This window comes from Heptranchias perlo, chromosome 2 (assembly GCF_035084215.1).
Source record: "Heptranchias perlo isolate sHepPer1 chromosome 2, sHepPer1.hap1, whole genome shotgun sequence".
Classification (NCBI taxonomy): domain Eukaryota; kingdom Metazoa; phylum Chordata; class Chondrichthyes; order Hexanchiformes; family Hexanchidae; genus Heptranchias; species Heptranchias perlo.
The window spans coordinates 134,027,058-134,054,853 of NC_090326.1; the positions used below are offsets into that span (position 1 = coordinate 134,027,058).

Here is a 27,796-nt window from a genome sequence, read left to right on the forward strand (position 1 = left end):
CCTAAAAATGAGGTACCAACCTGGTGAAGCTACAACACAGGACTAATGCATGCTAAACAGCAGAAGCAACATGCTATAGAGCTAAGCGATTCCACAACCAATGGATCAGATCAAAGCTCTGCAGTCCTGCCACATCTAATCATGAATGATGATGGACAATTAAACAACTAATGGGTGGAGGAAGCTCTGTAAACATCCCCATCCTCAATGATGGCAGAGTCCAGCACATGAGTACAAAAGACAAGTCTGAAGAGATTGCAACCATCTTCAGCCAGAAGCGCCGAGTAGATGATCCATCTCGGCCTCCTCCTGATATCCCCACCATCACAGAAGCCAGTCTTCAGCCAATTCGATTCACTTCATGTGATATCAAGAAACGGTTGAATGCACTGGATACAGCAAAGGCTATGGGCCCCGACAACATCCCAGCTGTAGGGCTGACTACTTGTGCTCCAGAACTAGCTGTGCCTCCAGCCAAGCTGTTCCAGTACAGCTACAACACTGGCATCTACCCGACAATGTGGAAAATTGCCCAGGTATGTCCTGTCCACAAAAAGCAGGACAAATCCAATCCGGCCAATTACCGCCCCATCAGTCTACTCTCAATCAGCAGCAAAGTGATGGAAGGTGTCGTCGACAGTGCTATCAAGTCCCACTTACTCACCAATAACCTGCTTACAATGCTCAGTTTGGGTTCCGCCAGGACCACTCGGCTCCAGACCTCATTACAGTCTTGGTCCAAACATGGACAAAAGAGCTGAACTCCAGAGGTGAGGTGAGAGTGACTGCCCTTGACATCAAGGCAGCATTTGACTGAGTATGGCACCAAGGAGCCCCAGTAAAATTGAAGTCAATGGAAATCACGGGGAAAACTCTCCAGTGGCTGGAGTCATACCTAGCACAAAGGAAGATGGTAGTGGTTGTTGGACGCCAATCATATCAGCCCCAGGTCACTGCTGCAGGAGTTTCTCAGAGCAGTGTCCTTGGCCCAACCATCTTCAGCTGCTTCATCAATGACCTTCCCTCCATCATAAAGTCAGAAATCAGAATCGCTGATGATTGCACAGTGTTCAGTTCCATTTGCAACCCCTCAAATAATGAAGCAATCTGTGTCCGCATGCAGCAAGACCGGGACAACATCCAGGCTTGAGCTGATAAGTGACAAGTATCATTCGGGCCAGACAAGTGCCAGGCAATGACCATCTCCAACAAGAGAGAGTCGAACCACCTCCCCTTGACATTCAACGGCATTACCATCACCGAATCCCCCACCATCAACATCCTGGGGGTCACCATTGACCAGAAACTTAACTGGACCAGGCACATAAATACTGTGGCTACAATAGCAGGTCAGAGGTTGGATATTCTGCGGTAAGTGACTCACCTCCTGACTCCCCAAAGCCTTTCCACCACCTACAAGGCACAAGTCAGGGGTGTGATGGATTACTCTCCACTTGCCTGGATGAGTACAGCTCCAACAACACTCAAGAAGCTCGACTCCATCCAGGACAAAGCAGCCCGCTTGATTGGCACCCCATCCACCACCCTAAACTCACTCCCTTCACCACCGGTGCACTGTGGCTGCAGTGTGTACCATCCACAGGATGCACTGCAGCAACTCGCCAAGGCTTCTTCGACAGCACCTCCCAAACGCACGATCTCTACCACCTAGACTAGGGCAGCAGGCACATGGGAACACCACCTGCACGTTCCCCTCCAAATCACACACTATCCCAACTTGGAAATATATCGCCGTTCCTTCATCATCGCTGGGCCAAAATCCTGGAACTCCCTACCTAACAGCATTGTGGGAGAACCTTCACCATACGGACTGTAGCAGTTCTAGAAGGCGGCTCAGCACCACCTTCTCAAGGGCAATTAGAGATAGGCAATAAATGCTGGCCTTGCCAGCGACTCCCACATCCCATGAACAAATAAAAAAAGGATGCGGAAAGGATTAAACGAATGTGGGGAAAGGAGAACAATTTTGACCAGATATAAAAATATCAAAAATCTAATAAAATCATACTGAACTTCATTGTATATTTTCTATTTTAAATTTTGTTATGAGACTATTCAGTTTTATTTTTAAAAAATAAAATACCATTTGCAATTAAATATCATGAAGGTGAAAAGGTTGAGATTTAAACAGTGAAGAATTATATAAAAAGAACAAAAGTCAAAATAGATTCCAAAATGGGCCGAATGGCCTCCTTCTGTACCGTAACTTTCTATGATTCTATGAACACAAATCTTAGACCTCCGTTCTTCTCCTAAGCATTGATTTCAGATGGGACAGTAGAATGCTTACATCTATAGCATATTATAATTATAACTCGACATTTTTGTTTCATTTGCTGTAAGTGGGTTTTATCCGGTATCGAATCTGTTCAATATGGTCAAATTTTACATCATCCTGTTCCCCCGCCACAAAAGCAAATACTATCCACACATTTTGCTTAACTGATTACATGCGTAGCCCCACAAATCAATGTGTCAGCATTACAGTCTTCCGTACATGCACAACTCTGTCTATACAATAGAAGCAGCACACAATCTAAAAACTCTGGAACCCACCTGATTTGATAATCTGACCCAAATGCGGATATCTCCAATTTTGACGTCCATTCAAGAGGCTCTCGAAACACTAAGGCTGCTTCCTGTGGGTGCTTGGAGCTCACATATTCCACAAATTTAATGATGCTGTTCAGTAGGGACACGTTCAGAGGGGTAAATTCTAACTTGCCGACCCCTATACCAGCCGCAGTCCACTGAGCTGCTCGAGTCAACGCTATTCCCATGGTGATCAATAACTACTGCGATACTAAAGACACGGGTACAGTTAATACAGGGCGAAAGGAATTGTTGGGGCTTTGTTTTTCAAACAGTTTCTTTTATGAATAGAATAAATATAAATAGATGCCGCTCCAACATCTAAGGAACGGCTCAAAAGGTAGCTTTAAGTACTTGTCCCTTTTCATCTAATCAACTCTAGAGATCAGCAGCAAAAACGCCCGATTATACCGCTCAAAGCACAAATACTTACATTTTACTTCTTTTACAACACCGAAAAAGATTTTATTTTTTAAAAATGGTTTCAATTTAGCGCACACGGTACCAAAGATTGATTCAGCATCGTGTCCAACCGCACCGTCCCCTTTTCCATCAACTAAGTAAGTAATACGTTTATTTAAAGCATCGAACTGAACAAGTCTGACTTTTAATGGAGGCCGCAATCCGCCCGGAGCCAAGGGCTGCGGGGAAGGCGCAAGATAACCCCGGCAGCAAGCCAGGTCACTGCTAACCGCTCGCACAGGGCTGCGAAAATAAGCGAACCACGATACTGACAACAGCCTCACTTTTATTTAACCTAGAACCAAAATGCCGGCCCGACCTCCCCTCCGGCCGCTGCGTTTGGGAGCAGTTACCATGGACAGTTACCATGGAGACGAGCATGCGCCGCCGTTGCTAAGTTACTGCTCCAAACACCGCGATCGATTTTTCCGCATACAAGAAAACCCACTGTCGCGAGAACTGGGGGTTAGAATTACAGAAAATTTACGGCGCACAAGGAGGCCATTCGGCCCATCGTGTCCGCGCCGGCTGAGGAACGAACCACCCAGCCTAATCCTACTTTCCCGCATTTGATCCAGCAGCCCTGCAGATCACGGCTCTTCAGGTGCACATCCAGGTGTTTTTTTTTTGAAAATGGGGTTAAAGGTAAAGCAACAACAGTCCAACTGTGGTTAGTGTTTGCACATCGGTGGTTTGATAAAGTCGGTGCCCCAGTGATTGTGGCAAGTGTAAGAGAGCACACATTGGAGCAAACCTTAAGATGTAACAGTGAAAACATGAATCAGAATATAATGTCCAATTCCAATAGTGGGGATAAAACAAAGTAATAATGTTAAAGTAAATGGGAAAGGTAAAAGGCAGAGGCGCTATGCTTGCATGGCATACAATTGCATAGAATGTACAGCGCAGAAACAGACCATTCAGCCCAACAGGTCCATGATGGTGTTTGTGCCCCATTTGAGCCTCCTCCCACCCTACTTCACCTAATCCTATCAGCATATCCTTCTATTCGTTTCTTCATCATGCGTTTATCTAACTTCCCCTTAAATGCATCTGTAGTCGCCTCAACTACCGCTGTGGGTAGCAAGTTCCACTTCTAACCACTCTCTGGGTAAAGAAGTTTCTCCTGAATTCCTTATTGGATTTATTAGTGCCTATTTTAGATACACTCGTGGAACATGATTCCATTGAATGAGTGTCGGTTTCGTGTCTTTAAGTGACTCGTCCACGTGGTCAAATCTGGTTGTACAACAGCCAAAGTGGGGGCAGCGGGTACTGGGGTGGGAAAGAGTAGGGGGGCTATTGTTAGGGGAAAGTCCTATCACCGAGTCTCAAAATTTCACACAGTGTTGAAGTCCAACCACACGGAGAGCAAACCGGGTCTATTGGTTGTTAGGCTAGTGGCAATATATGCCTAGTACCCATGTCATTATCGATGTTTGTGCATTTAATTACTATAACCAACATAATAACAATGTATACCTGCCAAAGAAACACAGTAAAGTACATTAATCATTGACATTGTACTACTAACAACAACTTTAATTAAACAAGAGGTATAACAGGGGAACTAAGATAGTCTATTGGGTGTTGCCTTTGACCACTAGAATCTACTTATCACTCATAACTAAGCACCCATAAAGATTTGTAGGATTTCTAGTGTCAATTGCAGTGTTAATCTTGACGTTTGACTCACAAAGCTCTTGTAGTGGTCGATGTTTAAAAATTTCATTAGGGTGTTATTCTGTTCTAACCATTTTCCTCTTGCTCCTATTACGAAACCAAAGAATTCAATATTGTCTCCGCCTGTCAATTTTCTGATTGCAGACTCCAACATTTTATATTTCTCTTGTTTCTTAATCCAAGCCTTTTCTAATGATTTATCATTATTCTCGTAACGAATTGTGACATCTACTACAGCTACCTCTTTGCCTTTTAGGACATCGGGTTTCCATAGAGCCCCATCGGTTGATTTAAGTCTTGGCTCTGTAAATGACGCCCAGCCATAGATACTTGCTTTATTTTTAAGTTTTTCTAGGATTTTGTTATGCTCTTAATTCGGGCTTTTTGTACTAAGAGGTATTTCCCTGAAATTGTGTGCAATTGTTTCGTTTGACAATTCACGTCTTCTGCACAATTTTGTTGATCCAGTTCTCCCGAGCGATAATGTGTATCTGGTGGGATAAAGGTTAGATTTTATTAGTAAAGCCTTTATGAATTGTGATTGCTTCATCCCACCCCTTAATTTGATCCAATCGTTTGACATTTTACCATTATGATAGTATGCAATGCCAGATCCTTGATATTCAAGTTTAGCCCATTTGTGGAATTCCCAGCTCCTCCATTCCGCGTATATGTTTATTGCTTTCTTGGCCACTCCTTGTAGCTCTTCTGGTATAATATTTCATAACATATCCTCTAACTCGCTGTCTCCCATTCATGATTCTTCTTCTGTAGGTTTTTTCCTCACTGAATCCAGGTATTCGGACACCTCCGAGGGCTTTCAGGCTTTTAAGCATTGTGATGTTATCCTTGTTGTCCTGTCCTCTGTAATGAACAAAGCTCTAATTATCGGATCACTGGAGTTCTCCAGGGCTTCTAATTTGCGTATTATTGCCGATGGGATTTGAATCTCTAGTTTTGGGAGGCTAAATCCCCCGTTTCGATTTCTAGAGTATAGTACTCCGTCTGAGATGTCATTTGGCAGGTGTAATATCTCCTTGACTGTTTTTCTGATTAGCCTGTCGATATTAATGAGGGTGTTTTGTGATGTCTCGGTGAGGGTAAGGTGGTAGTACAGCCTAGGAAGCATATGGGTCTTAAGTATCTCGATCCTTTGAGTTGGTTTAAATTTGGCTTCTTTTAGGCTATCAATCCATTTTTCTAGTTTTGTCATCCACTTGTCTTCTGTTACTCCCACCCTTGGGTCTATACATGCACCGAGATACTTTTCTATACTTCCCAGGGCTATAAATTCTAATTCTTTACCGTTCATTTGCCATTTAGTCCCATGGTTGTACTGGAAGGTTTCCTTTTTGGTGGACATGTGACAACCTGCAGTCTTATTGATGTTTATTTCTAGCCCAGTTTTCTTACAGAATGAATTCCAGAGTGAGAATCATTCATAATTGCAATGTCGTCGGCAAAGGCTAGGGTGGTACATTTAATGTCCTGGTTATTATCCTTCATCCAAACCCCTGAGCCATCTCTTTCAAGCGTGCAAAGAAGTGGGTCCATGGTTAAATTAAATAATAGTGGGGATAGGAGGGTCTCCCTGTTTGACTCCTTTTTTGATGTTTATTGGTTCTGTCTTACTATTCTCTCCCTCGATGATTGTTCTGATGTTTGTATACATATTTTCAATGAGTTTAATGAATGTTTTATTTATTCCCATTCTCTTTAAACCTTTTGTTATCATGATGTGGCCACGGAATCGAAAGCCTTGGCTAAGTCTACAAATACTATGCGTGCCAGTTGTTTCCTGTTATTCTTCACCCTTTCATAATGTTTTGGAGGATGGCAATGTTTTCATTGCATCCCGGGGTCACCGCGATAAATCCTTTCTGTCTGGGGTTTAGAGTTACTGCTTTGGCTAATCCCTTTGCAATTATTTTAATGAACAGTCGTAGTAATGTTGGTCCTATGGTTATTGGCCACCAATTATCAATGTTTTTAAGGAGTTCGGTGTCTTCTGATTTTGGAATTAGTACTGTTCTACATTTCTTAAGGATGTCAGGAATGGTCACGGTCTTCATCCATAAGGAGAAGAGTCTCGGTAGAATTGTGGGGTCACTTCCATCCCATTCCTTAAAGTCGTGCACTGTTCTTCCGTCCGGGCCTGGTGCACTTCCTTCTTTCATGCTATTTAGGGCCTGTTTAATTTCTACTTCACTAATATCGCTCATTAAACCTTCCTTTTTTGCCATCCTCATGCATCCTGCGAATTTACCAATATCTGATTTATTATTGGGTTTTGATAGTTTTGCCTTGTAACTTAATTCTAATTCTTCTTTTGAAAGAGGGCATTTAATATTTGTTGGACCACCCATAATTTGTCGTGCTAATCTTTTCCTGTCCTTGATGAACATAGTCTGTGTCTTTTTATATTCAGCTTTCTTTTTAGCATATCTTTTTGATGTTCTTGTGTGATTGGTTGTTGGGGCCTTTTTTTAAATTTCCTTTACTTTAGACTGTTTTCTTTCATCTTTCTCTAACATGATTTCCGTAATTACCTCAATAAGTCCTATGGCTTGGGCTTCTTCTCCGTTTGTCCTATCCCTTATTAACTGTTCGGCATCTAATAGTAAGTTTCTTAGGTCTTTCTTTTCCTTATTCCCTTTCGTTAGGTCTTTCTCTTTAGGTTCGTTAGTTATATTGATTTGGCTTGATTGTTCGTGACTTACATCTTGTTCAAGATAGTCATCTGTCGCATTATTCTCAAGGGTCGTGTTAACTAATAGAATTCTTTCTTTGTTGGCTATGGTTTCAAGCAGTCTCCTTTTCTCAGAGATTTGTCTATTAGTCTTTGATTTTAATTGATTGCTTATTTTCTTATTTATGTTCCAACAACCCTTATATTTAATTTCCAATTCTTTAAGTTGTCTGACTTCTTCATCTGACCAGACGGATTTCTTGCCTTTTTTCTTTGGTTTGGTATATTCCAATCTTTTCTTATTTCTTAATTTGTGGTGCTGATGCCTCTCATGTTGTCCCAAACCAATTTTAGTGGTGAATTTAAGAGCACATAATGTGCATCCAAATGTACCTTCTGGCATTAGTTGTTCCTTTATTTTGCATTTGGCATAGTGGCAGGCTATGGATTGGTAATCTCCTCTTTGTCTACATTTGTTACACATTGTTGTTATCTTAGTTACTTGATGTTTGACTTTCATATGCGATTTAAACAGTGTGTGGGACTGAAAGTACTCTTTACATTGAATGCATAGTAGGCTATCTATGGGATAGTGAATGTTAACTTCTCTCTGTTGGTTAGGATTTTTTGGGAGTTCAATTCTAATACCCTCACAGTATGTATTTTCAATTTGTTCCTCTTCTGGATCCCCGTTGTTGGTTTTTTCACTCTCTGTATTGTTTTCTTTAGGTGAAATTTTGAGGCCCGACATATAAATGATCCTGCTTTTAACGGTTGGCCTTTCCTTACGGGGTACCATTCCCGAAGGTTGCTCTTCCTCACTATCTGTCTTATCTTTGCCAATTAGTATACCCTTCTCACGGTCTTTAACAACCAGAGTAGGTTTTCTATTGGGCACTTGGTTTGGTCTTATTATCATGAAGTCTTCCTCACTAGTTTGTGTGCATGAGGTTTTAGTTGCTTGCCTCGTAGGGAGAGGTCTAGCAGTATTCCAGCTGATGTATTTTTCACCAAGAGTCACTGGTAACTCAGTGGCGGGAAGGTTGTTTGCCCAGTCCTTATCTCTTCCGGCTTTGATAAACCCCTGGGGGTCATCGAATTCATTTTTTTTTAAGAGGGTTTGTTTCTCCTTCTCTACTGGGGATTTGATCTCCGCAGATCACCTTATCCATCTTGAATTCTTTGAGCAGTTGATTTAGCCAACAAATTAATGTTGTTTACCAGTGGGACCATGTGGAGGAACGACAAACTGTGACCGAGAATTCAAGACTGTCACAGCTATGTAAGCAGAGGATTTCTCTTACCGATTTAAGAGACCCCCCCTAGTTCTGGTTTCCCCTGCAAGTGGAAACATCTTCCCTACGTCTACCCTATTAAACCCTTTCATAATCTTAAAGACCTCTATCAAGTCACACCTCAGTCTTCTCTTTTCTAGAGAAAAGAGCCCCAGCCTGCTCAATCTTTCCTGATAGGTATAACCACTGTTCCCTCTAAGCTGTGCGCGGCCGCGCTGCAATCTGTTGTGGGCCGCGCACTTAAACATTCCGTCTGCACGCCAAACCAGTGCTCTTGGCCCCTGTCTCACACTGACCAGTCCCCAGGCCCCTCTCTCACCCTGACCAGTGCCCGAACCCCAGGCCCTTCTCCAGCTCTGCCTCCCGGTCCCCAGTGCTCCAGCCCCAGACAGGCTGCTCTGCCTCTGGTGCTCGGGACTGTCCGGAGGTCCGAGTGTCCGATCCCGTGGCTCCGGCCCCAGCCACCGCATTGTTTACCGCGTTGCTAGGAAATTCAGTCAGCGAGCAGCTGATTGGCCGCACGGAAACCAGACCCGGAAGTAAAATGAAACCGATGCTTTTGTCAGTGGACAATCACAGACAGGACCTATCCGCCCAATCAGAGACCAGGCATCTCCGCCCAATCAGAGACCAGGCATCTCCGCCCAATCGCAGATGAGGGGCCCATGCATAGAGGTAGCCAAAACTAATGAGACCTACAAGATGTACAATTGGAATGCAATAATTTGCTAAACCCTGCTGAGGAGTTAATGGAGGGGGAAGGGGAGAGCTTTAATTAAACTGTTCCCCATCCCCAAATTCACACTGACTGACTTGACAGCTGTTTTGTATTTCTGACTCAACTTAAAAATTCTGATTGCATTAATTCTGTTTGAATCAGAGTCATTAAGCTGATTCAACAAAAAGCTGATTGGAATCGTTCCCATCAGATAATTTTCAGTAAAATATAACGAGACTGGTCTGCTCAATCCTAGTGTAACTTAAGAAACCTATTTCATAAATTATATAAATTTATCAGCCAATTTAACATTAAATTGTGACAGTTATCCATTATTTCGTACATTTGTCCTATTTGTTATTTATCCTGAATAATGTTTTCTAAGAAGATGTTCTATTTAAACTTGTGATTTTTTTTGACGGTGGCGCGCACAGCCTTTATATCGGTGCACAAACCCAAATTCATTCTGCACATGGCCGAAAAATATTAGAGGGTACCTTAGGTATAACCTCTCAGTTCTGGGATCATCCTAGTAAATCTTTTTTGCACCTTCTCCAGTGCTTCTATATCCTTTATATAATATAGAGACCAGAACTGTGTGGTCTAACCAAGGTTTTATACAAGTTTAACATAACTTCTGTGCTTTTCAATTCTATCCCTCGAGACATGAACCCCAGTGCTTGGTTTGCTTTTTTTATTGCCTTATTAACCTACGTCGCTACTTTTAATGATTTGTGTATCTGTAGCCGCCCCCCCCACCATCCCTCTGCTCCTCTACCCCATTTAGACTCTTATTATCCAATCAGTATGTGGCCCCTTTATCCTTCCTACCAAAAAGCAATACCTCACACATATCTATATTGAAATTCATTTGCCAACTACATGCCCATTCTGCAAGTTTATTAATGTCTTCCTGTATTTTGTCGCAGTCCTCATCAGTATTAACCAAATCCCCCAATTTGGTGTCGACCGCAAATTTTGAAATTGTGCTTCTGATTCCCGAGTCCAAATCATTCATGTAAATTGTGAACAACAGTGGTCCCAGCATCGATCCTTGAGGAACACCACTTCCCACCTTTTGCCAACCTGAGTAACTACCCTTAACGCCTACTCTCTCTTTTCTGTTTTGTAGCCAGCTTACTATCCATTCTGCTACCTGTCCCCTGACTCCACATGCTCTGACCTTAGTCATGAGACTACAATGCAGTACCTATCAAAGACCTTTTGAAAATCCAAATATATTACATCTACCACATTACCCTTGTCCACTCTTTATGTTACTTCTTCAAAGAATTCAGTAAAGTTAGTCAAGCATGGCCTTACCTTTTAACATCTGTGCTGGCTATTCTTCATTATATTTTTTGATTCTAGATGTTTTTCCATTACATATTTGTGGAAGGATTCCATTATCTTTCCTACCACCAACTTTAAGCTAATTGGTCTATAGTTCTCTAGACAGGTTATATCTCCCTTTTTAAATATAGAAACCACATTAGCTGAATGCCAGTCCTCTGGCACTATTCCCTTTTCTAATGAGTTTTTACATATGTGTGTAATAGTGCCTCTGCTATTTCTCCCTTAACTTCTTTTAATATGTATGGATGCAATCCATCCGAACCAGGGGTTTTATCTTCTCTAAGTTTGATTAGTTTATCAATTATCTCCCCTCTTTCTATTTTAAATATCTTTATATCTTTTTTGATCTCTTCTTATGTCATGCCTACCATCTAATGTCTAATGTCATGCTCACCATGTTATTCTCCGTGGTAAAGGTTACAGAGATAGGGAGGAGCAAGGCCATGGAGGAATTTAAAAACAAGGATGAGAATTTTAAAACTGAGGCGATCCCAGACTGGGAACCAATGTAGGTCAGCGAGCACGGGTGATGGATGAATGGGACTTGGTGCGAGTTAGGATACAGGCAGCAGAATTTTGGATGAGCTCAAGTTTATAGAGGGTGGAAGATGAGAGGCCGGCCAGGAGAGCATCAAACATAATGATCTCCATGATCTTACTAAACATAAGATCAGGGAGCATCTAGATAGAAATAAAATCATAAAACCAGTTTTCTTTCAGAGTGTGACTAAAGGAGCTTGAATATACTTGGGAACTGGGTAAATAGGTGGCAGATTCAATGTGAAGAAATGCAAAGTGCTTCACATAGGGACAAAAAATTTAGGAAGGGACTATTATGTAGATGGAAGGAAAATAATGTGTATGGAAAATGACTTTTTTTTAATTTTTAGATATAGCACAGGAGGAGGCCATTCGGCCTATCGTGCCTGTGCCAGATCTTTGAAAGAGTTATCCAATTAGTCCTAGTCCTCTGTTCTTTCCCCATTGCCCTGTAAATTTTTTCCCTTCAAGTATTAATCCAATTCCCTTTTCAAAGTTATCATTGAACCTGCTTCCACTATGCTTTCAGGCAGTACATTCCAGATCATTACAACTTGCTGCGAAAAAAAAATGCTTCTTCATGTCGCCTCTGGCTCTTTTGCCGATCACCTTAAATCTGTGTCCTCTGGTTACCGACCAGACTGCCACTGGAAACAGTTTCTCCTTTTTTACTCTATCAAAACTGTTCATGATCTTCAAGAGTGGCTCGGTAGCACCACTACTGACCGAGCTGGCCGAGTCCTGAAGGACATAGCTGCTAGACTGGGCCTGCGGCAGGTGGTGAGCGAACCAACACGAGGGAAAAACTTACTTGACCTCGTCCTCACCAATCTACCTGTCGCAAATGCATCTGTCCATGACAGTATTGGTAGGAGTGACCACCGCACAGTCCTCGTGGAGATGAAGTCCCGTCTTCGCACTGAGGACTCCATCCAACGTGTTGTGTGGCACTACCACCGTGCTAAATGGGATAGATTCAGAACAAATCTAGCAGCTCAAAACTGGGCATCCAGAACTAGTTGCACCTCCAGCCAAGCTGTTCCAGTACAGCTACAACACTGGCATCTACCCGACAATGTGGAAAATTGCCCAGGTATGTCCTGTCCACAAAAAGCAGGACAAATCCAATCCAGCCAATTACCGCCCCATCAGTCTACTCTCAATCAGCAGCAAAGTGATGGAAGGTGTCGTCGACAGTGCTATCAAGCGGCACTTACTCACCAATAACCTGCTCACCGATGCTCAGTTTGGGTTCCGCCAGGACCAGTCGGCTCCAGACCTCATTACAGCCTTGGTCCAAACATGGACAAAAGAGCTGAATTCCAGAGGTGAGGTGAGAGTGACTGCCCTTGACATCAAGGCAGCATTTGACCGAGTGTGGCACCAAGGAGCCCTAGTAAAATTGAAGTCAATGGGAATCAGGGGGAAAACTCTCCAGTGGCTGGAGTCATACCTAGCACAAAGGAAGATGGTAGTGGTTGTTGGAGGCCAATCATCTCAGCCCCAGGACATTGCTGCAGGAGTTCCTCAGGGCAGTGTCCTAGGCCCAACCATCTTCAGCTGCTTCATCAATGACCTTCCCTCCATTATAAGGTCAGAAATGGGGATGTTCGCTGATGACTGCACAGTATTCAGTTCCATTCGCAACCCCTCAGATAATGAAGCAGTCCGAGCCTGCATGCAGCAAGACCTGGACAACATCCAGGCTTGGGCTCATATCTGGCGCAAATGTTACTTGCCACTTAAGTGCCAGGCAATAACCATCTCCAACAAGAGAGAGTCTAACCACCTCCCCTTGACATTCAATGGCATTACCATCGCCGAATCCCCTACCATGAACATCCTGGGGGTCACCATTGACCAGAAACTTAACTGGACCAGCCATATAAATACTGTGGCTACGAGAGCAGGTCAGAGGCTGGGTATTCTGCGGCGAGTGACTCACCTCCTGACTCCCCAAAGCCTTTCCACCATCTACAAGGCACAAGTCAGGAGTGTGATGGAATACTCTCCACTTGCCTGGATGAGTGCAGCTCCAACAACACTCAAGAAGCTCGACACCATCCAAGATAAAGCAGCCCGCTTGATTGGCACCCCATCCACCACCCTAAACATTCACTCCCTTCACCACCGGCGCACTGTGGCTGCAGTGTGTACCATCCACAGGATGCACTGCAGCAACTCGCCAAGGCTTCTTCGACAGCACCTCCCAAACCCGCGACCTCTACCACCTAGAAGGACAAGAGCAGCAGGCGCATGGGAACAACACCACCTGCACGTTCCCCTCCAAGTCACACACCATCCCGACTTGGAAATATATCGCCGTTCCTTCATTGTCGCTGGGTCAAAATCCTGGAACTCCCTTCCTAACAGCACTGTGGGAGAACCGTCACCACACGGACTGCAGCGGTTCAAGAAGGCGGCTCACCACCACCTTCTCGAGGGCAATTAGGGATGGGCAATAAATGCCGGCCTTGCCAGCGATGCCCACATCCCGTGAACGAATAAAAAAAAACAGCTCTATCATAGAATCATAGAAAGGTTACAGCACGGAAGGAGGCCATTCAGCCCATTGAGTCTGCGCCGGCTACGTGCAAGAGAAATTCAGCTAGTCCCACTCCCCCGCCCTATCCCCATAGCCCTGCAAATTTTTTCCTTTCAAGTACTTATCCAGTTCCCTTTTGAAGGCCATGATTGAATCTGCCTTCACCACCCCCTCGGGCAGTGCATTCCAGATTCTAGCCACTCGCTGAGTAAAAACGTTTTTCCTCATGTCACCTTTGGTTCTTTTGCCAATCACATTAAATCTATGTCCTTTGGTCCTTGAGCCTTCCGCCAATGGGAACAGCTTCCCTCTGTCTAGACTCTTCATGATTTTGAATACCTCTATCAAATCTCCTCACAACCATATCTGTTCCAGGGAGAACAACCCCAGCTTCTCCAGTCTGTCCACGTAACTGAAGTCCCTCATCCCTGGAATCATTCCAGAAAATCACTTCTGCACCCTTTCTGAGGCCTTTGCATCTTTCCTGAAGTGCGGTGCCCAGAACTGGACTCAATACTCCAGTTGTGGTCGAACCAGTGTTTTATAAAGGTTCATCATGACTTCCATTACTGAAACATGGCTTAAAGAGGGGCAGGAATGGCAGCTCAATGTTCCTGGTTACACGGTTTTCAGACGAGATAGATAGGAGGATAAAAAAGGAGGCGGGGGTTGGCAATATTGGTAAAGGAAGCAATTACAGCTGTGAGGAGGGATGATATGTTAGAAGAATCATCAAATGAGGCCATATGGGTTGAGCTAAAGAACAAAAAAGGCACAATCACACAACTGGGTGTGTACTATAGACCCCAAGCAGCCAGAGAGAGATAGAAGAGCAAATATGTGGGCAAATTTCTGAGAAGTGCACAAGCAATAGGGGATTTCAACTACCCTAATATTAATTGGGATAGAATCAGTGTAAAAGGTATAGAGGGCGCAGAATTCTTAAATTGCATTCAGGAAACCTTTTTTTGCCAGTAAGCAGCAAGCCCACAAGAAAGGGGACAGTTCTGGTCTTATTTTGAGCAATGAAGTTGGGCAGGTGGAAGGAGTATCAGTGGGAGAGCATTTTAGTGGTAGTGATCATAATTCAGTTAGATTTAGCATAGTTATGGAAAAGGACAAAGACAGAACAGGAGTAAAAGTTCTCAATTGGAGAAAGGCAAATTTTACTAAGCAGAGAAGTGATTTAGCAAAAGTAGACTGGAAACAGCTACTTGAAGGTAAATCAGTGTCAGACAGTGGGAAACTTTCAAAGGGGAGATAGTGAAGGTTCAGAGCAAATACATTCCCACAAAGAAAAATGGTGGGACTGCCAAATCTAGAGCCCCCTGGATGTCAAGGAGCATACAGGGAAAGATAAGGCAATAAAAGGGAAGCTTATGTCAGACACCAAGAGCTCAATACTGCAGAAAGCCAAGAGGAGTATAGAAAGTGCAGGGGTGAAATTAAAAAGATTAGGAAAGCAAAGAGAGGGCATGAAAAAATACTGACAAGTAAAATCAAGGAAAACCCAAAGATGTTTTATAAATACATAAAGAGCAAGAGGATAACTAAGGAAAGAATTGGGCCTGTTAGAGACGAAAAAGGTAACCTATGTGTGGAGGCGTAAGATGTGGGTATGGTTTTTAATGAATACTTTGTGCCTGTCTTCACAAAAAAGAGGGACGATGCAGACATTGTAGTTAAGGAGGAGGAGTGTGAAATATTGGATGGAATAAACATAGTGAAGGAGGAAATATTAAGGGGATTAGCATCTTTGAAAGTAGATAAATTGCCAGGCCCAGAAGAAATGTATCCCAGGCTGTTAAGTGAAGCAAGGGAAGAAATAGCGGAGGCTCTGACCATCATTTCCAAATCTTCTCTGACTATAGGCGTGGTACCGGAGGATTGGAGGACTGCAAATGTTGTACCGTTATTTAAAAAGGGAGAAAAGGATAGAACGAGTAATTACAGGCCAGTCAGCCTTACCTCAGTAACGCACAAATTATTGGAAACAATTCTGAGGGACGGTATAAATTGTCATTTAGAAAGGCACGGGTTAATTAAGGACAGTCAGCATGGATTTGTTACGGCAAGGTCGTGTCTGACTAACTTGATTGAATTTTTTGAGCAGGTAACAAGGAGGGTCGATGAGGGTAGCGCATTTGTTGTAGTCTACATGGATTTTAGCAAGGTTTTTGACAAGGTCCCACATGGCAGACTGGTCAAAAAAGTAAAAGCCCATGGGATCCAAGGGAAAGTGGCAAGTTGGATCCATTATTGGCTCAGTGGCAGGAAGCAAAGGGTAATGGTCGTTTGTGACTGGAAGGCTGTTTCCAGTGGGGTTCCATAAGGTTCAGTACGAGGTCCCTTGCTTTTTGGGGTATATGTTAATAATTTAGACCTAAATGTAAGAGGCATGATTAAGAAGTTTGCAGATGACACAAATATTGGCCATGTGGTTGATAGTGAGGAGGAAAGCTGTAGACTGCAGGAAGATATCAATGGTCTGGTCAGGTGGGCAGAAAAGTAGCAAATGGAATTCAATCCAGAGAAGCGTGAGGTAATGCATTTGGGGAGGGCAAACAAGGTAAGGGAATACACAATAAATAGGAGGATACTGAAAAGTGTAGAGGAACAGAGGGACCTTGGAGTGCATGTCCATAGATCCCTGAAGGTAGCAGGACAGGTAGATAAGGTGGCTAAAAAGGCATTTGGGATACTTTCCTTTATTAGCCGAGGTATAGAATTTAAGAGCAGGGAGGTTACGCTAGAACTGTATAAACACTAGTTAGGCCACAGCTTGAGTATTGCGTACAGTTCTGGTCACCACATTACAGGAAAGATGTGATTGCATTAGAGAGATTACAGAGGAGATTTACAAGGGTGTTGCCAGGACTGGAGAATTTTAGCTATGAGGAAAGATTGGATAGGCTGGGGTTATTTTCATTGGAACAGAAGAGGCTGAGGGGTGATTTAATTGAGGTATATAAAATTATGAGGGGCCGAGATAGAGTGGATAGGAAGGACTGATTTCCCTTAGCAGAGGGGTCAGTGACCAGAGGACATAGATTTAAAGTAATTGGTGGAAGGATGAGAGGGGAGCTGAGGAGAATTTTTTTCACCCAGAGGGTGGTGGGGATCTGGAACTCACTGCCTAAAAGCATGGTAGAGGCAGAAACCCTCAACTCATTTAAAAAGTACTTGGATGTGCACTTGAAGTGCCATAACCTACAGGGCTACGGACCAAGTGCTGGAAAATGGGATTAAGCTGCATAACTCTTTTTCAGCCGACACAAACACAATGAGCTGAACGGTCTCCTTCTGTGCCATAACTTTCTATGATCCTATCCCTTGCACCTTTCTAGTAAATCTCTTCTGCACCCTCTCTAAAACCTGGACATCCTTCTCAAAGTGTGGTGCCCAGAATTGACCACAATGCTCCGAGGCCTAACCAGTGTTTTATAAATGTTTAGCATAACTTCCCAGCTTTTGTCTATGCCTCCATTTATAAATTGTAAACAATTTTACAACACCAAGTTATAGTCCAGCAATTTTATTTTAAATTCACAAGCTTTCGGAGGCTTCCTCCTTCCTCAGGTAAATGTTGCTGGACTATAACTTGGTGTTGTAAAATTGTTTACAATTGTCAACCCCAGTCCATCACCGGCATCTCCACATCATGACTTCCATTTATAAAGCCCAGGATCCCATATGCCTTTTTAACAGCCTTCTCAACTTGTCCTGCCACCTTCAAAGATTTTTGTATGTGCACTCCCAGGTCTCTCTATTCCTACTTCCCCTTTAAAATTGTACCACTTAGCTTATATTGCTTTTCCTCATTCTTCCTACCAAAATGCATCACTTCACACTTCTCTGCATTAAATTTAATTTGCCATGTGTCTGCCCATTTCACCTGCCTGTCTATGTTCTCATGAACATAAGAACATAAGAAATAGGAACAGGAGTAGGCCATATGGCCCCTCTAACCTGCTCCGCCACTCAATAAGATCATGGCTGTTACCTCAACTCCACTTTCCCACCCGATCCCCATATCCCTGGATTCCCTTAGTGTCCAAAAATCTATCGATCTGAGTCTTGAATATACTCAACGACTAAGCATCCACAGCCCTCTGGGGTAGAGAATTCTGACAATCCACAACCCCATTGTTTGCTACATTTCCGAGTTTCGTGTCAACTGCAAACTTTAAAATTATACCTTCTATGCCCAAGTCCAGATCATTAATGCACATCAAAAAGAACAGTGGTCCTAGTACTGACCCCTAAGGAACACCACTGTATACTTCCCTCCAGTCTGATAAACAACCGTTCATCACTACTCTCTGCTTTCTGTCCCCTAGCCAATTTTGTATCCATGCTGCCACTGTCCCTTTATTCCCATGGGTTTTAATTTTGCTAACATGCCTATTATGTGGTATTTTATCAAATGCCTTTTGAAAGTCTATATACATCATCAACCCTCTCCGTTACTTCACCAAAGAACTCAATCAAATTCGTCAAACACGATTTTCCTTTAACAAATCCGTGCTGACTTTCATGTATTAGCCCATACTTTTCCAAGTGCCAATTAATTTTTACCCAGATTATTGTCTCTAAAAGTTTCCCCACCACTGACGTTCGGCTGACTGGCCTGTAATTGCTGGATTTACCGCTCTCCCCTTTTTTGAACAGCGATATAACATTTGTAATCCTCCAGTCCTCCGGCACCGTCCCCATATCAAAGGAGGATTGGAAGATTGTGGCCAGAACCTCCACAATTTCAACCCTTACTTCCCTCAGTAATCTAGGATGCATCTCATCTGAACCGGGTGACTTTTCTACTTTGAGTACTGCCAACCTTTTAAGTACCTCCTCTTTATCTATTTTTATCCTATCCAATATGGCTACTATCTTCTCCTTTATTGCTACAATTGCAGCATCCTCTTCTCTAGTGAAGACCAATGCAAAGTATTCATTTAGTACCTCCGCCATACCCTCTGCCTCCACAAGAAGATCTCCTTTTTTGCCCTGATCAGTCCCACTTTTCCTTTGACTACTCTTTTACTAATTATATGTTTATAAAAGACTTTGGGTTCCCTTTTATGTTAGCCATTAATCTACTCTCATACTCTCTCTTTGCACCTCTTGTTCCCTTTTTTAGATCTTCTCTGTACTTTCTGTATTCAGCCTGGTTCGCTACAATATTATGAACCTTATATCCTTCAGAAGCCTCCTTTTTCTGTTTCATTTAAATCTCTATATCTTTAGTCATCCATTGTAAACAATTTTACAACACCAAGTTATAGTCCAGCAATTTTATTTTAAATTGTCAACCCCAGTCCATCACCGGCATCTCCACATCATGACTTTAGTCATCCAGGTAGCTCTAGCTTTGGATGCCCTTCCTTTCCCCCTCCAAATCTGGGGTTTCTGATACTGTGATTGATAATAAATTGAAGCTATCGCAACAATTCTCGGTAGCAGTGAGTAAAGCAAATCAGCTGTTGGGAAGTATTAATGGATCAATATTGGCCAAAATAGTGAGGTAATCCTGCTAATGTCTAAATCATTGGTGCGACCATACGTAGAATACTGTACACTGTTCTGGTGGCTGCAGTATAAAAAATATATTGCAGCTATTGAAAAAATACAGAAGAGGGCAACCCGAATGATTGAGAGGATGAAGGGATTGGATTATGATGAGTCATTATGTAAATTGGGCATGTTCTGACTGCAAAAGAGAAGGTTGAGAGGTGATTGTTATTTTAAGGATTCTAAAGGGACTAGATAATGTAGACCATGACAAGCTGTTTCACCTTTTCCAGAACAGTAGAATCAGAGTACATGGTCTGAGCTTGAAGGGGGGAAAATTTAAAACTAATCTGCAGAAACATTATTTGAGTGAGCAAGTGGTAAATCTATGGAACAGGCTCCCTAGGGAGACGGTGGAAGCAGATACCGTTGATTCACTCAATTGCAAAATAGATTGATTTCTTTCAGAAAATAATATTTTGGAATACAGCGTATGAGTAATTTGAGACATGGCATATGCTAAGTGCAGCATGCTTAGGAAGAACAGGCTTCTTTGGAAGTATCGTTCCCTACTCTGTCCACCACTGGGGGGTTTCCTCGCCTCATGTCTGTTGTAGACTAATTGATAGAGATTGATTACTATGATTAGTCAACAACTCCATTATTGTATCATGCGACTACCAGGATGGTAGAAGGCAAACTAGATGGACCTTGGTCTTTTAAATCTAGCGATTCCTATGTTGATAAGGACCCCCATTTATATAAAGCATCTGGAAGTTTCATCACATCACCTCCCGCCTCCAACTGTCCCGCCCAGTCAAACAGCCTTTTTTCCCATCATCAATATTTTTATAACTAATAAACAAAAGTGTTCAAAGAAAATGAAATAAAAACATTTTTTTAATGGCTCGTTGATTTTTCTCACATTGCTCACAGCAATGTTCAGGAAATTAATCTTTAATTCCTGGAGGGTTAGCAACCCTGCTCTTCCTATATCTTCCTCTGCTTCAACAATTTTTTCCAATTTTCCCTTAAAAGATGCAATAATTTCTGTCTCAACCACTCCCTGTGGGAAAGCATCCAGGCTCCAACAACCTTCTGTGTAACTAAATTTCTGCTATCCACTCTCCTCATTCTTACAGGTTATGATAATATAGTGATTATGTTACCAGAGGACTGGACTAATAATCCTGGGAACATGAGTTCAAATCCCACAATGACATTTTGAAAATTTGAATTCACTAATTCCTTTAGGGAACAAAACCTGCCGTCCTAACCTGGGCTGGCTTATATGTGATTCCAGTCCCACAGCAATGTGGTTGGCTCTTAATTGTCCTCTGAAGTGGCCCAGCAAGTCAGTTGTATCAAACCGCTAGAAAGAAAAACAAGAATAAAACTGGACAGACCACTCAGCTACCACCTAGGCATCAAATCAGAACACGACAAATGCATACCCAGCCCAGTCCACCCTGAAAAGTTCTCCTCACTAACATCAGGGGACTGATTCCAAAGTTGGGAGAGCTGTCCCACAGATTACTCAAGCAACAGCCTGACATTCTCACAGAATCATATCTTTCAGCCAATGTCCCAGATTCCTACATCACCATCCCTGGGTATGTCTGGTCCCACCAACAGGACAGGCGCAGCAGAGGTGGGGACACAGTGGTATACAGTCAGAGGGGAGTGGGGGGGAATGGTCCTGGGAGCCCTCAACATTGACTCCGAACTTATGGATTCAGGTCAAACATGGGCAAGGAAACCTTCTGCTGATTACCACCAATCTCCCTCCCTCAGCTGATGAATCAGTACTTCTCCATGTTGAACACCATGGAGCAATCACTAAGGGTAGCAAGGGTACAGAACTTACTCTGGAAGAAGAACTTCAATGTCCATCGCTGACAGCTGGCTGAGTTCTGAAGGACATAGCTGCCAGACAGGGCTTGCGGCAGGTGTTGAGAGAACCAACAAAAGAACCAAGGTGTCAGCCGTGGCTCAGTGGTAGCACTCTCGCCTCTGTCAGAAGGTCGTGGGTTCAAGTCCTACTCCAGGACTTGAGCACATAATCTAAGCTTACACTTAGGTGCAGTACTGAGGGTACAAGATGGGCTGGCTGCTCCCGAGGGAGCTCCTTAGCTGTGCAACTCTATCCTTAGCCATCCTTTGTCCTTTCACGCCCAATCTCCTCACTTCTGTTGTTTAAGTTCCCCTGGCTTTAATAGCCCTAAATACAAGTTCAAGCTGCAAGTTTAAAGTTAGCTGGGCCCATCGCCCATCCCCTGACCATGCCTGCTCTTCATTTTCATCAGTGAGCTCTGGATCTTTGCTCAAATTTGGCTTCCAAATTCCTGGACTTCTCTGTTGTCAAGACTATGATCCAGTGCAAGACTCAGCTGTTGTGACTCTGATCTGCTATTCAGTTCCTTAAATTTTAAGGTAACTTTGTCTAGCCTACAGCCCAACCCCCACCGCTGCTGTTACCTGCTGAGCTTATGACTGTTGCTACAGTGTGGTTCCTGGCCAGAAATTCAATCTGCTGGGCCGTAGTCCATTTCTCCACCATTTTTGTTATTGTGACCTCCAACTTCACCACCATTTTTCTGCCCAGCGATCGATTCTGCATACCTCCTGGATCTTCATTCCCAAGGAAATACCTCCAGCAGTGTGCCCTCTAATTCTTCCCTTCAAATAGCTTCTAGACTCACTCACCCTCCATAACTGTCTCCGAACCTGGATATCAGTTCATCGATGCGCCAAGCTGACTCCACCCTATCTACGTCAACTTTATCCTACCACGGGACCTCTGACTTTAACTTTGGACCCCCTCCTATTGTCTCCTCTCTAACCCTGTTTATTACCAGGACATATCTATCCCAATCTTGCTATGTAACCACACCTATGTAACTTGAGACTCCCTGTGTCCATTCACATGCATGTTTTTGCTGCTGCTCTGGACCCGAGCCCATTGCTTCTATTTCCCGTTTTTCCTTCTTTCCTCTTTACCCCTCCTGTCATCATGCCATCTTTCATTTCTCCCCTTTCGGGGATTCTGCCCCTCCAAATCCCTACCCTAACCCTTCAGCACTCCTCGATCTTCCTACACTCCTGCCACTGACCCAGGCTTGACTCCCTCTTAGATAAGCCTACAGATTCCCTCTGTACCTCTCTTGGCATGCTCCGAAGGGCCCATTGAGGCTCTCGTTGCTGCCTCCTTACGAGCAGCAACCCCAACTGCCTCATCGTACTCCCTCGCCGACTTTCCTGCTCAGCGCACCCGCTGGGGCTAACGTTGCCAATCTCTTTCCCATCCCACTCACCCCTCCCAGCGCCGACTCTATGGACTCTGCCAGCAGATCAGCTATCACTGCCCCTCTCTGCATCTCCCTCCAGAATGTCCATTCACTTGTGAACAAGGCCCTTGCCATCCATGAGCTTATTGTGAATGATTGCATTGACATCATGGCTTTGACGGAAACCTGGCTAACAGGTGATGAAACCTTCCTCCTTAATAAAGCCTCCCCGCCTGGCTATATCTTCCTCCACTTGCCCCGCCCAGACCACCACAGTGGTGATGTGGCCCTTGTCACCAAATCACACCTTGGTCTGTCCCCCTATTCCTCTGGCACTTTCTCCTCCTTTGAGCATCACACCTTGTTCCACCCCTCTCGCATGTCCCTTCATATCTGCGCTGCCCACCCAAGTACCACGCCAAGTTTCTCACCAAGATATCTTCACTATTTCCCCTCTCAGCCTCTGCACCGAGCGACTTCTCATCCTAGGTGATTTCAACATTCATCTCAACTCATCATGCCCTCTCTCCTCTGAGTTCACTGCCTTCCTGTCCTCTCTTAATCTCTCCCTCCATATAAGCTCCCCTACCCATATTCATGGCCACCCTTTCGACCTTGCCATCATTCCCAACATGATAAGGCCATTTCTGATCACTTCCTTGTCTCCCTCTCCACCCATATCCCCCTTCCCCCTCCCAACCCCACTTTCTTCTGTGTCCACCCCTGGAAAAAACTCTCCCCCCAGTCACTTAAAACGGCACTTTCAAATTCCCAACTGTCTAGCCTTTGGCCCTCCATTCACCATGACATTTCTGCATCTGCTCAATCACACCCTCACCTCCACCTTTGATGCCCTTGTCCCTATTAAAACCATTACTCTCTCTCACCCTGGTTGTTCCCCATGGTATGGCCTTCATCTCTGCTCCCTTAAGTCCAAAGGATGCAGACTTGAACGTTTATGGCGGACATTTGGTTTAGTCATTCATCGCCAGATCTGGCTGGAGCACATAAAGTACTATCGGGTCCTGCTCTCCTCTGCCAAACCTGCTCACTAATCCAGGATCATCCTCTGGCTTCTCTTCTCCACTACAAACCGTCTTCTTAAACCCCTCTCCCCTGCCCCCTCCACCCTCACCTCCAACAAAAAATGCGAGGAGCTCGTGGACTACTTTGTCACTAAGATTGAGACCATCCGTTCAGCTGCCTCCGCCGCTTCCCTCCCATCCCCAAGCCCATCAAACCAAACTTCTCCTGTGGTTCCCCACTGCCCTACCTCTGAACTCGCATCTTTCTCTTGTTTCTCTCCTTTCTCCCCTCATGCCCTCTCTGAGCTCAACTTGACCATGAGACCCACCTCCTGCTCCCTCGACCCTATTCCTACCAAACTGCTGACCGCCCAACTTCCCTTCCTGGCCCCCATGTTAGCTGATAATGTTAATGGTTCCCTCGCCTCGGGTACTGTCCCCCTCCCCTTCAAATCTGCCGTCATCACCCCCCCTCAAAAAACCCACTTTTGACCCCTCTGCCCTTACAAACTACTGCCCCATCTCCAACCTCCCTTTCCTCTCCAAAGTCCTTGAACGTGTTGTCGCCTCCCAAATCTGTGCCCATCTTTCCCGCAACTCCATGTTTAAATCCCTCCAATCAGGTTTCTGCCCCTACCACAGTACTGAAACGGCCCTTATCAAAGTCACAAATTACATCCTATGAGACTGTGACGATGGTAAACTATCCCTCCTCATCCTTCTCGATCTATCTGCAGCCTTTGACACGGTTGACCACACCATCCTCCGCCAGCGCCTCTCCTCCGTCGTCCAGCTGGGTGGGACTGAGCTCACCTGGTTCCATTCTTATCCATCCAGTCCTAGCCAGAGAATCACCTGCAATGGTTTCTCTTCCCACTCGCGCACCATTACCTCTGGAGTTCCCCCCCTCCTATTTCTCATCTGCGTGCTGCCCCTCGGCGACATCATCCATAAAACACAATGTCAGGTTCTACATGTACGCTGACGACACCCAGCTCCACCACACCACCACGTCCCTTGATCCCTCCAGTGTCTCTCATTTGTCACACTTCTTGTCCGACATGAGCAAAAATTTCCTCCAACGATATATTGGCAAAACCGAATCTATTGTCTTCGGTCGCCGCCACAAACTCCGTTCCCTAGCCATTGATTCCATCCCTCTCCCTGGCCACTGTCTGAGGCTGAACCAGACCATTCACAACCTTGGCGTCCTATTTGACCCTGAGATGAACTTCCGACCACATATCCGCTCCATCACCAAGACCTCCATACCATCACCCGTCTCCGCCCCTGCCTCAGCTCATCTGCTGCTGAAACCCTCATCCATGCCTTTGTAACCTCTAGACTGGGCTGTTTCAATGCTCTCCTGGCTGGCCATGCATCTTCCACCCTCCATAAGCTTGAGCTCATCCAAAACTCTGCTGCCCGATATCCTAACTCACACCAAGTCCTGTTTACCCATCACCCCTGTGCTCGCTGACCTACGTTGGCTCCCAGTCCGGGAAGGCCTGGAATTTTAAAATTCTCATCCTTGTTTTCAAATCGCTCCATGGCCTCGCTCCTCCCTATCTCTGTAACCTCCTCGAGCCCTACAATCCTCCGAGATCTCTGCGCTCCTACAATTCTTGCCTCTTGTGCATCCCTGATTTTAACTGCTCCACCATTGGCGACCGTGCCTTCAGCTGCCTTGACCCTAACCTCTGGAGTTCCCTCCCTAAACCTTTCTGCTACGCTACCTCTCTCTCCTCCTTTAAGACTCTCCTTAAAACCTACCTCTTTGACCAAGTTTTTGGTCACCTGTCCTAATATCTCCTTATGTGGCTCGATATCAAATTTTGTTTGATAATGGTCCTGAGACTTTTTGGGACATTTTCCTATGTTAAAGAGGCTATATAAATTCAAGTTGTTGTTGTTGCTGCACCATTGGAGGTGCTGTCTTTCGGATGAGACCTTAAACCGAGGCCCCTTCTGCCCTCTCAGGTGGATGTAAAAGATCCTATGACATGATTCAAAGAATAGCAGGGGAGTTTTTCCCGGTGTCCCGGCCAATATTTGTCCGTCAACCAACACCTAAATGGATTATCTGGTCATTTATTTCATTGCAATTTGTGGGAGTTTGCTGTACGCAAACTGGCTGCCGTGTTTCCCTATTACAACAGTGACTACATTTCAAACGTACTTCATTGGCTACCACGAGAATCTGTGACCACTTGGCCCGGCATATCCCACATTCCTCCATCAGCCTCAAGCCAGTTTCCCAATCCAGGTTCCACGAGGAATGTAGAAGATCATGCCAGGAGCAGCAGCAGGCGTACCTGCAAATGACGTGCCAACTTGATGAAGCTACAACACAGGACTACATGCATGCTAAACAGCGGAAGCGGCATGCTATAGACAGAGCTGAGCAATCCCACAACCAACAGATCAGGTCAAAACTCTGTTGTCCTGCCATATCCAGTAGTGAATGGTGGTGGACAAATAAGCAATTAATGGGAGGAAGAGGCTCCATGAACATCCCCTCAATTATGACAGAGACCAGCCAATAAGTGAAAAAGACAAAGCTGAAGCATTTGCAACAATCTTCAGCCAAGAGTGCCATGTGGATGATCCTTCCTCTTTAGGTCTCCACCATCACAAATGCCAGTCTTCAGCCAATTCAATTCACTCCACGTGACAACAATAAATGGCTGAGTGCACTGGATACAGCAAAGGCTACAAGCCCTGACAACATCCCAGCTAGGTGGTAGAAGGCAAATGAGATGGACCTTGGTCTTTTCTCTTCCAGCAATTGTGCTCCAGAACTAGCCGTGCCCCTAGCTAAACTGTTCTAGTACAGCTACAACACTGGCATCTACCCGACAATGTGGAAAATTGCCCAGGTATTTCCTGTCCACAAAAAGCAGGACAAATGCAACTGGCCAATTACTCGCCCTTTCAGCTTACTCTCAATTATCAGCAAAGTGATGGAAGGAGTCGTCAACAGTGCTATCAAACAGCACTTGCTCACCAATAACCTGATCACCAATGCTCAGTTTGGGTTCCACCAGGACCGCTTGGCTCCAGACCTCATTACAGCTTTTGTTCCAACATGGACACAAGAGCTGAATTCCAGGGTTGGGGTGAGAGTGATTGCCCTTGATATCAAGGTAGCATTCGACTGAGGGTAGCACCAAGAAGCCCTAGTAAAACTGGTCAATGAGGATCAGGGAGAAACCTCTCAAGTAGCTGGAATCATACCTGCCACAAAGGAAGATGGCTATGGTTGTTGAAGGTCAATCATTTCAGCCCCAGGACATCACTGCAGGAGTTCCTTGGGGCAGCATCCTACACCAACTATTTTCAGTTGTTTCATCAATTACTTTCCCTCCATCATAAGGTCAGCAGTGGGGCTGTTCGCTAATGATTGCACAGTGTCCAGCTCCATTCACAATTCCTCAGATAATCATAGAATCATACAAAGTTACGGCACAGAAGGAGGCCATTCGGCCCATCGTGTCCGTGCCTGCTAAGAAGGAGCTATCCAGCTTAATCCCACTTTCCAGCACTTGGTTCATAGCCCTGTAGGTTACAGCACTTCAAGTGCACATCCAAGTACTTTTTAAATGAGTTGAGGGTTTCTGCCTCTACAACCCTTTCAGGTAGTGAGTTCCAGACGCCCATCACCCTCTGGGTGAAAATATTTCTCTTCAGCTCCCCTCTAATCCTTCTACCAATTACTTTAAATCTATGCCCCCTTGTTACCGACCCCTTTGCTAGGGGAAATAGGTCCTCCCTATTTACTCTATCTAGTCCCATCATAATTTTATATACCTCAATTAAATCTCCCCTCAGTCTCCTTTGTTCCAAAGAAAACAACCCCAGCCTATCCAATCTTTTCTCATTGCTAAAATTCTCCAGCCTTAGGAACATCCTCGTAAATCTCCTCTGTACCCTCTCAAGTGCAATCACGTCTTTCCTGTAATGTAACCAGAACTGTACGCAGTACTCCAGCTGTGGCCTAACCAATATTTTGTACAGTTCTAGCATAACCTCCCTGCTCTTAAATTCTATGCCTCGGCTAATAAAGGAAAGT

At 44.4% G+C, this 27,796-nt stretch overlaps 1 protein-coding gene across 3 annotated transcripts in view; it reads right to left on the minus strand.

The window, feature by feature from the left end:
• The window catches only part of odad2 (outer dynein arm docking complex subunit 2), a 347,977-nt gene extending 344,549 nt beyond the window's left edge, over positions 1-3,428 (minus strand). Inside the window, exons 1-2 of one of the 3 annotated variants that reach the window (XM_068007170.1) lie at positions 3,360-3,428; positions 2,578-2,824 (exon numbers count right to left, since the gene is read on the minus strand). In XM_068007170.1, the coding sequence (XP_067863271.1) occupies positions 2,578-2,801 (224 nt within the window). In that variant the 5' untranslated portion in view covers positions 2,802-2,824; positions 3,360-3,428. The other 2 variants (XM_068007171.1, XM_068007169.1) reach the window with 2 other exon arrangements.
• Between the last annotated feature and the right edge of the window lie 24,368 nt (positions 3,429-27,796).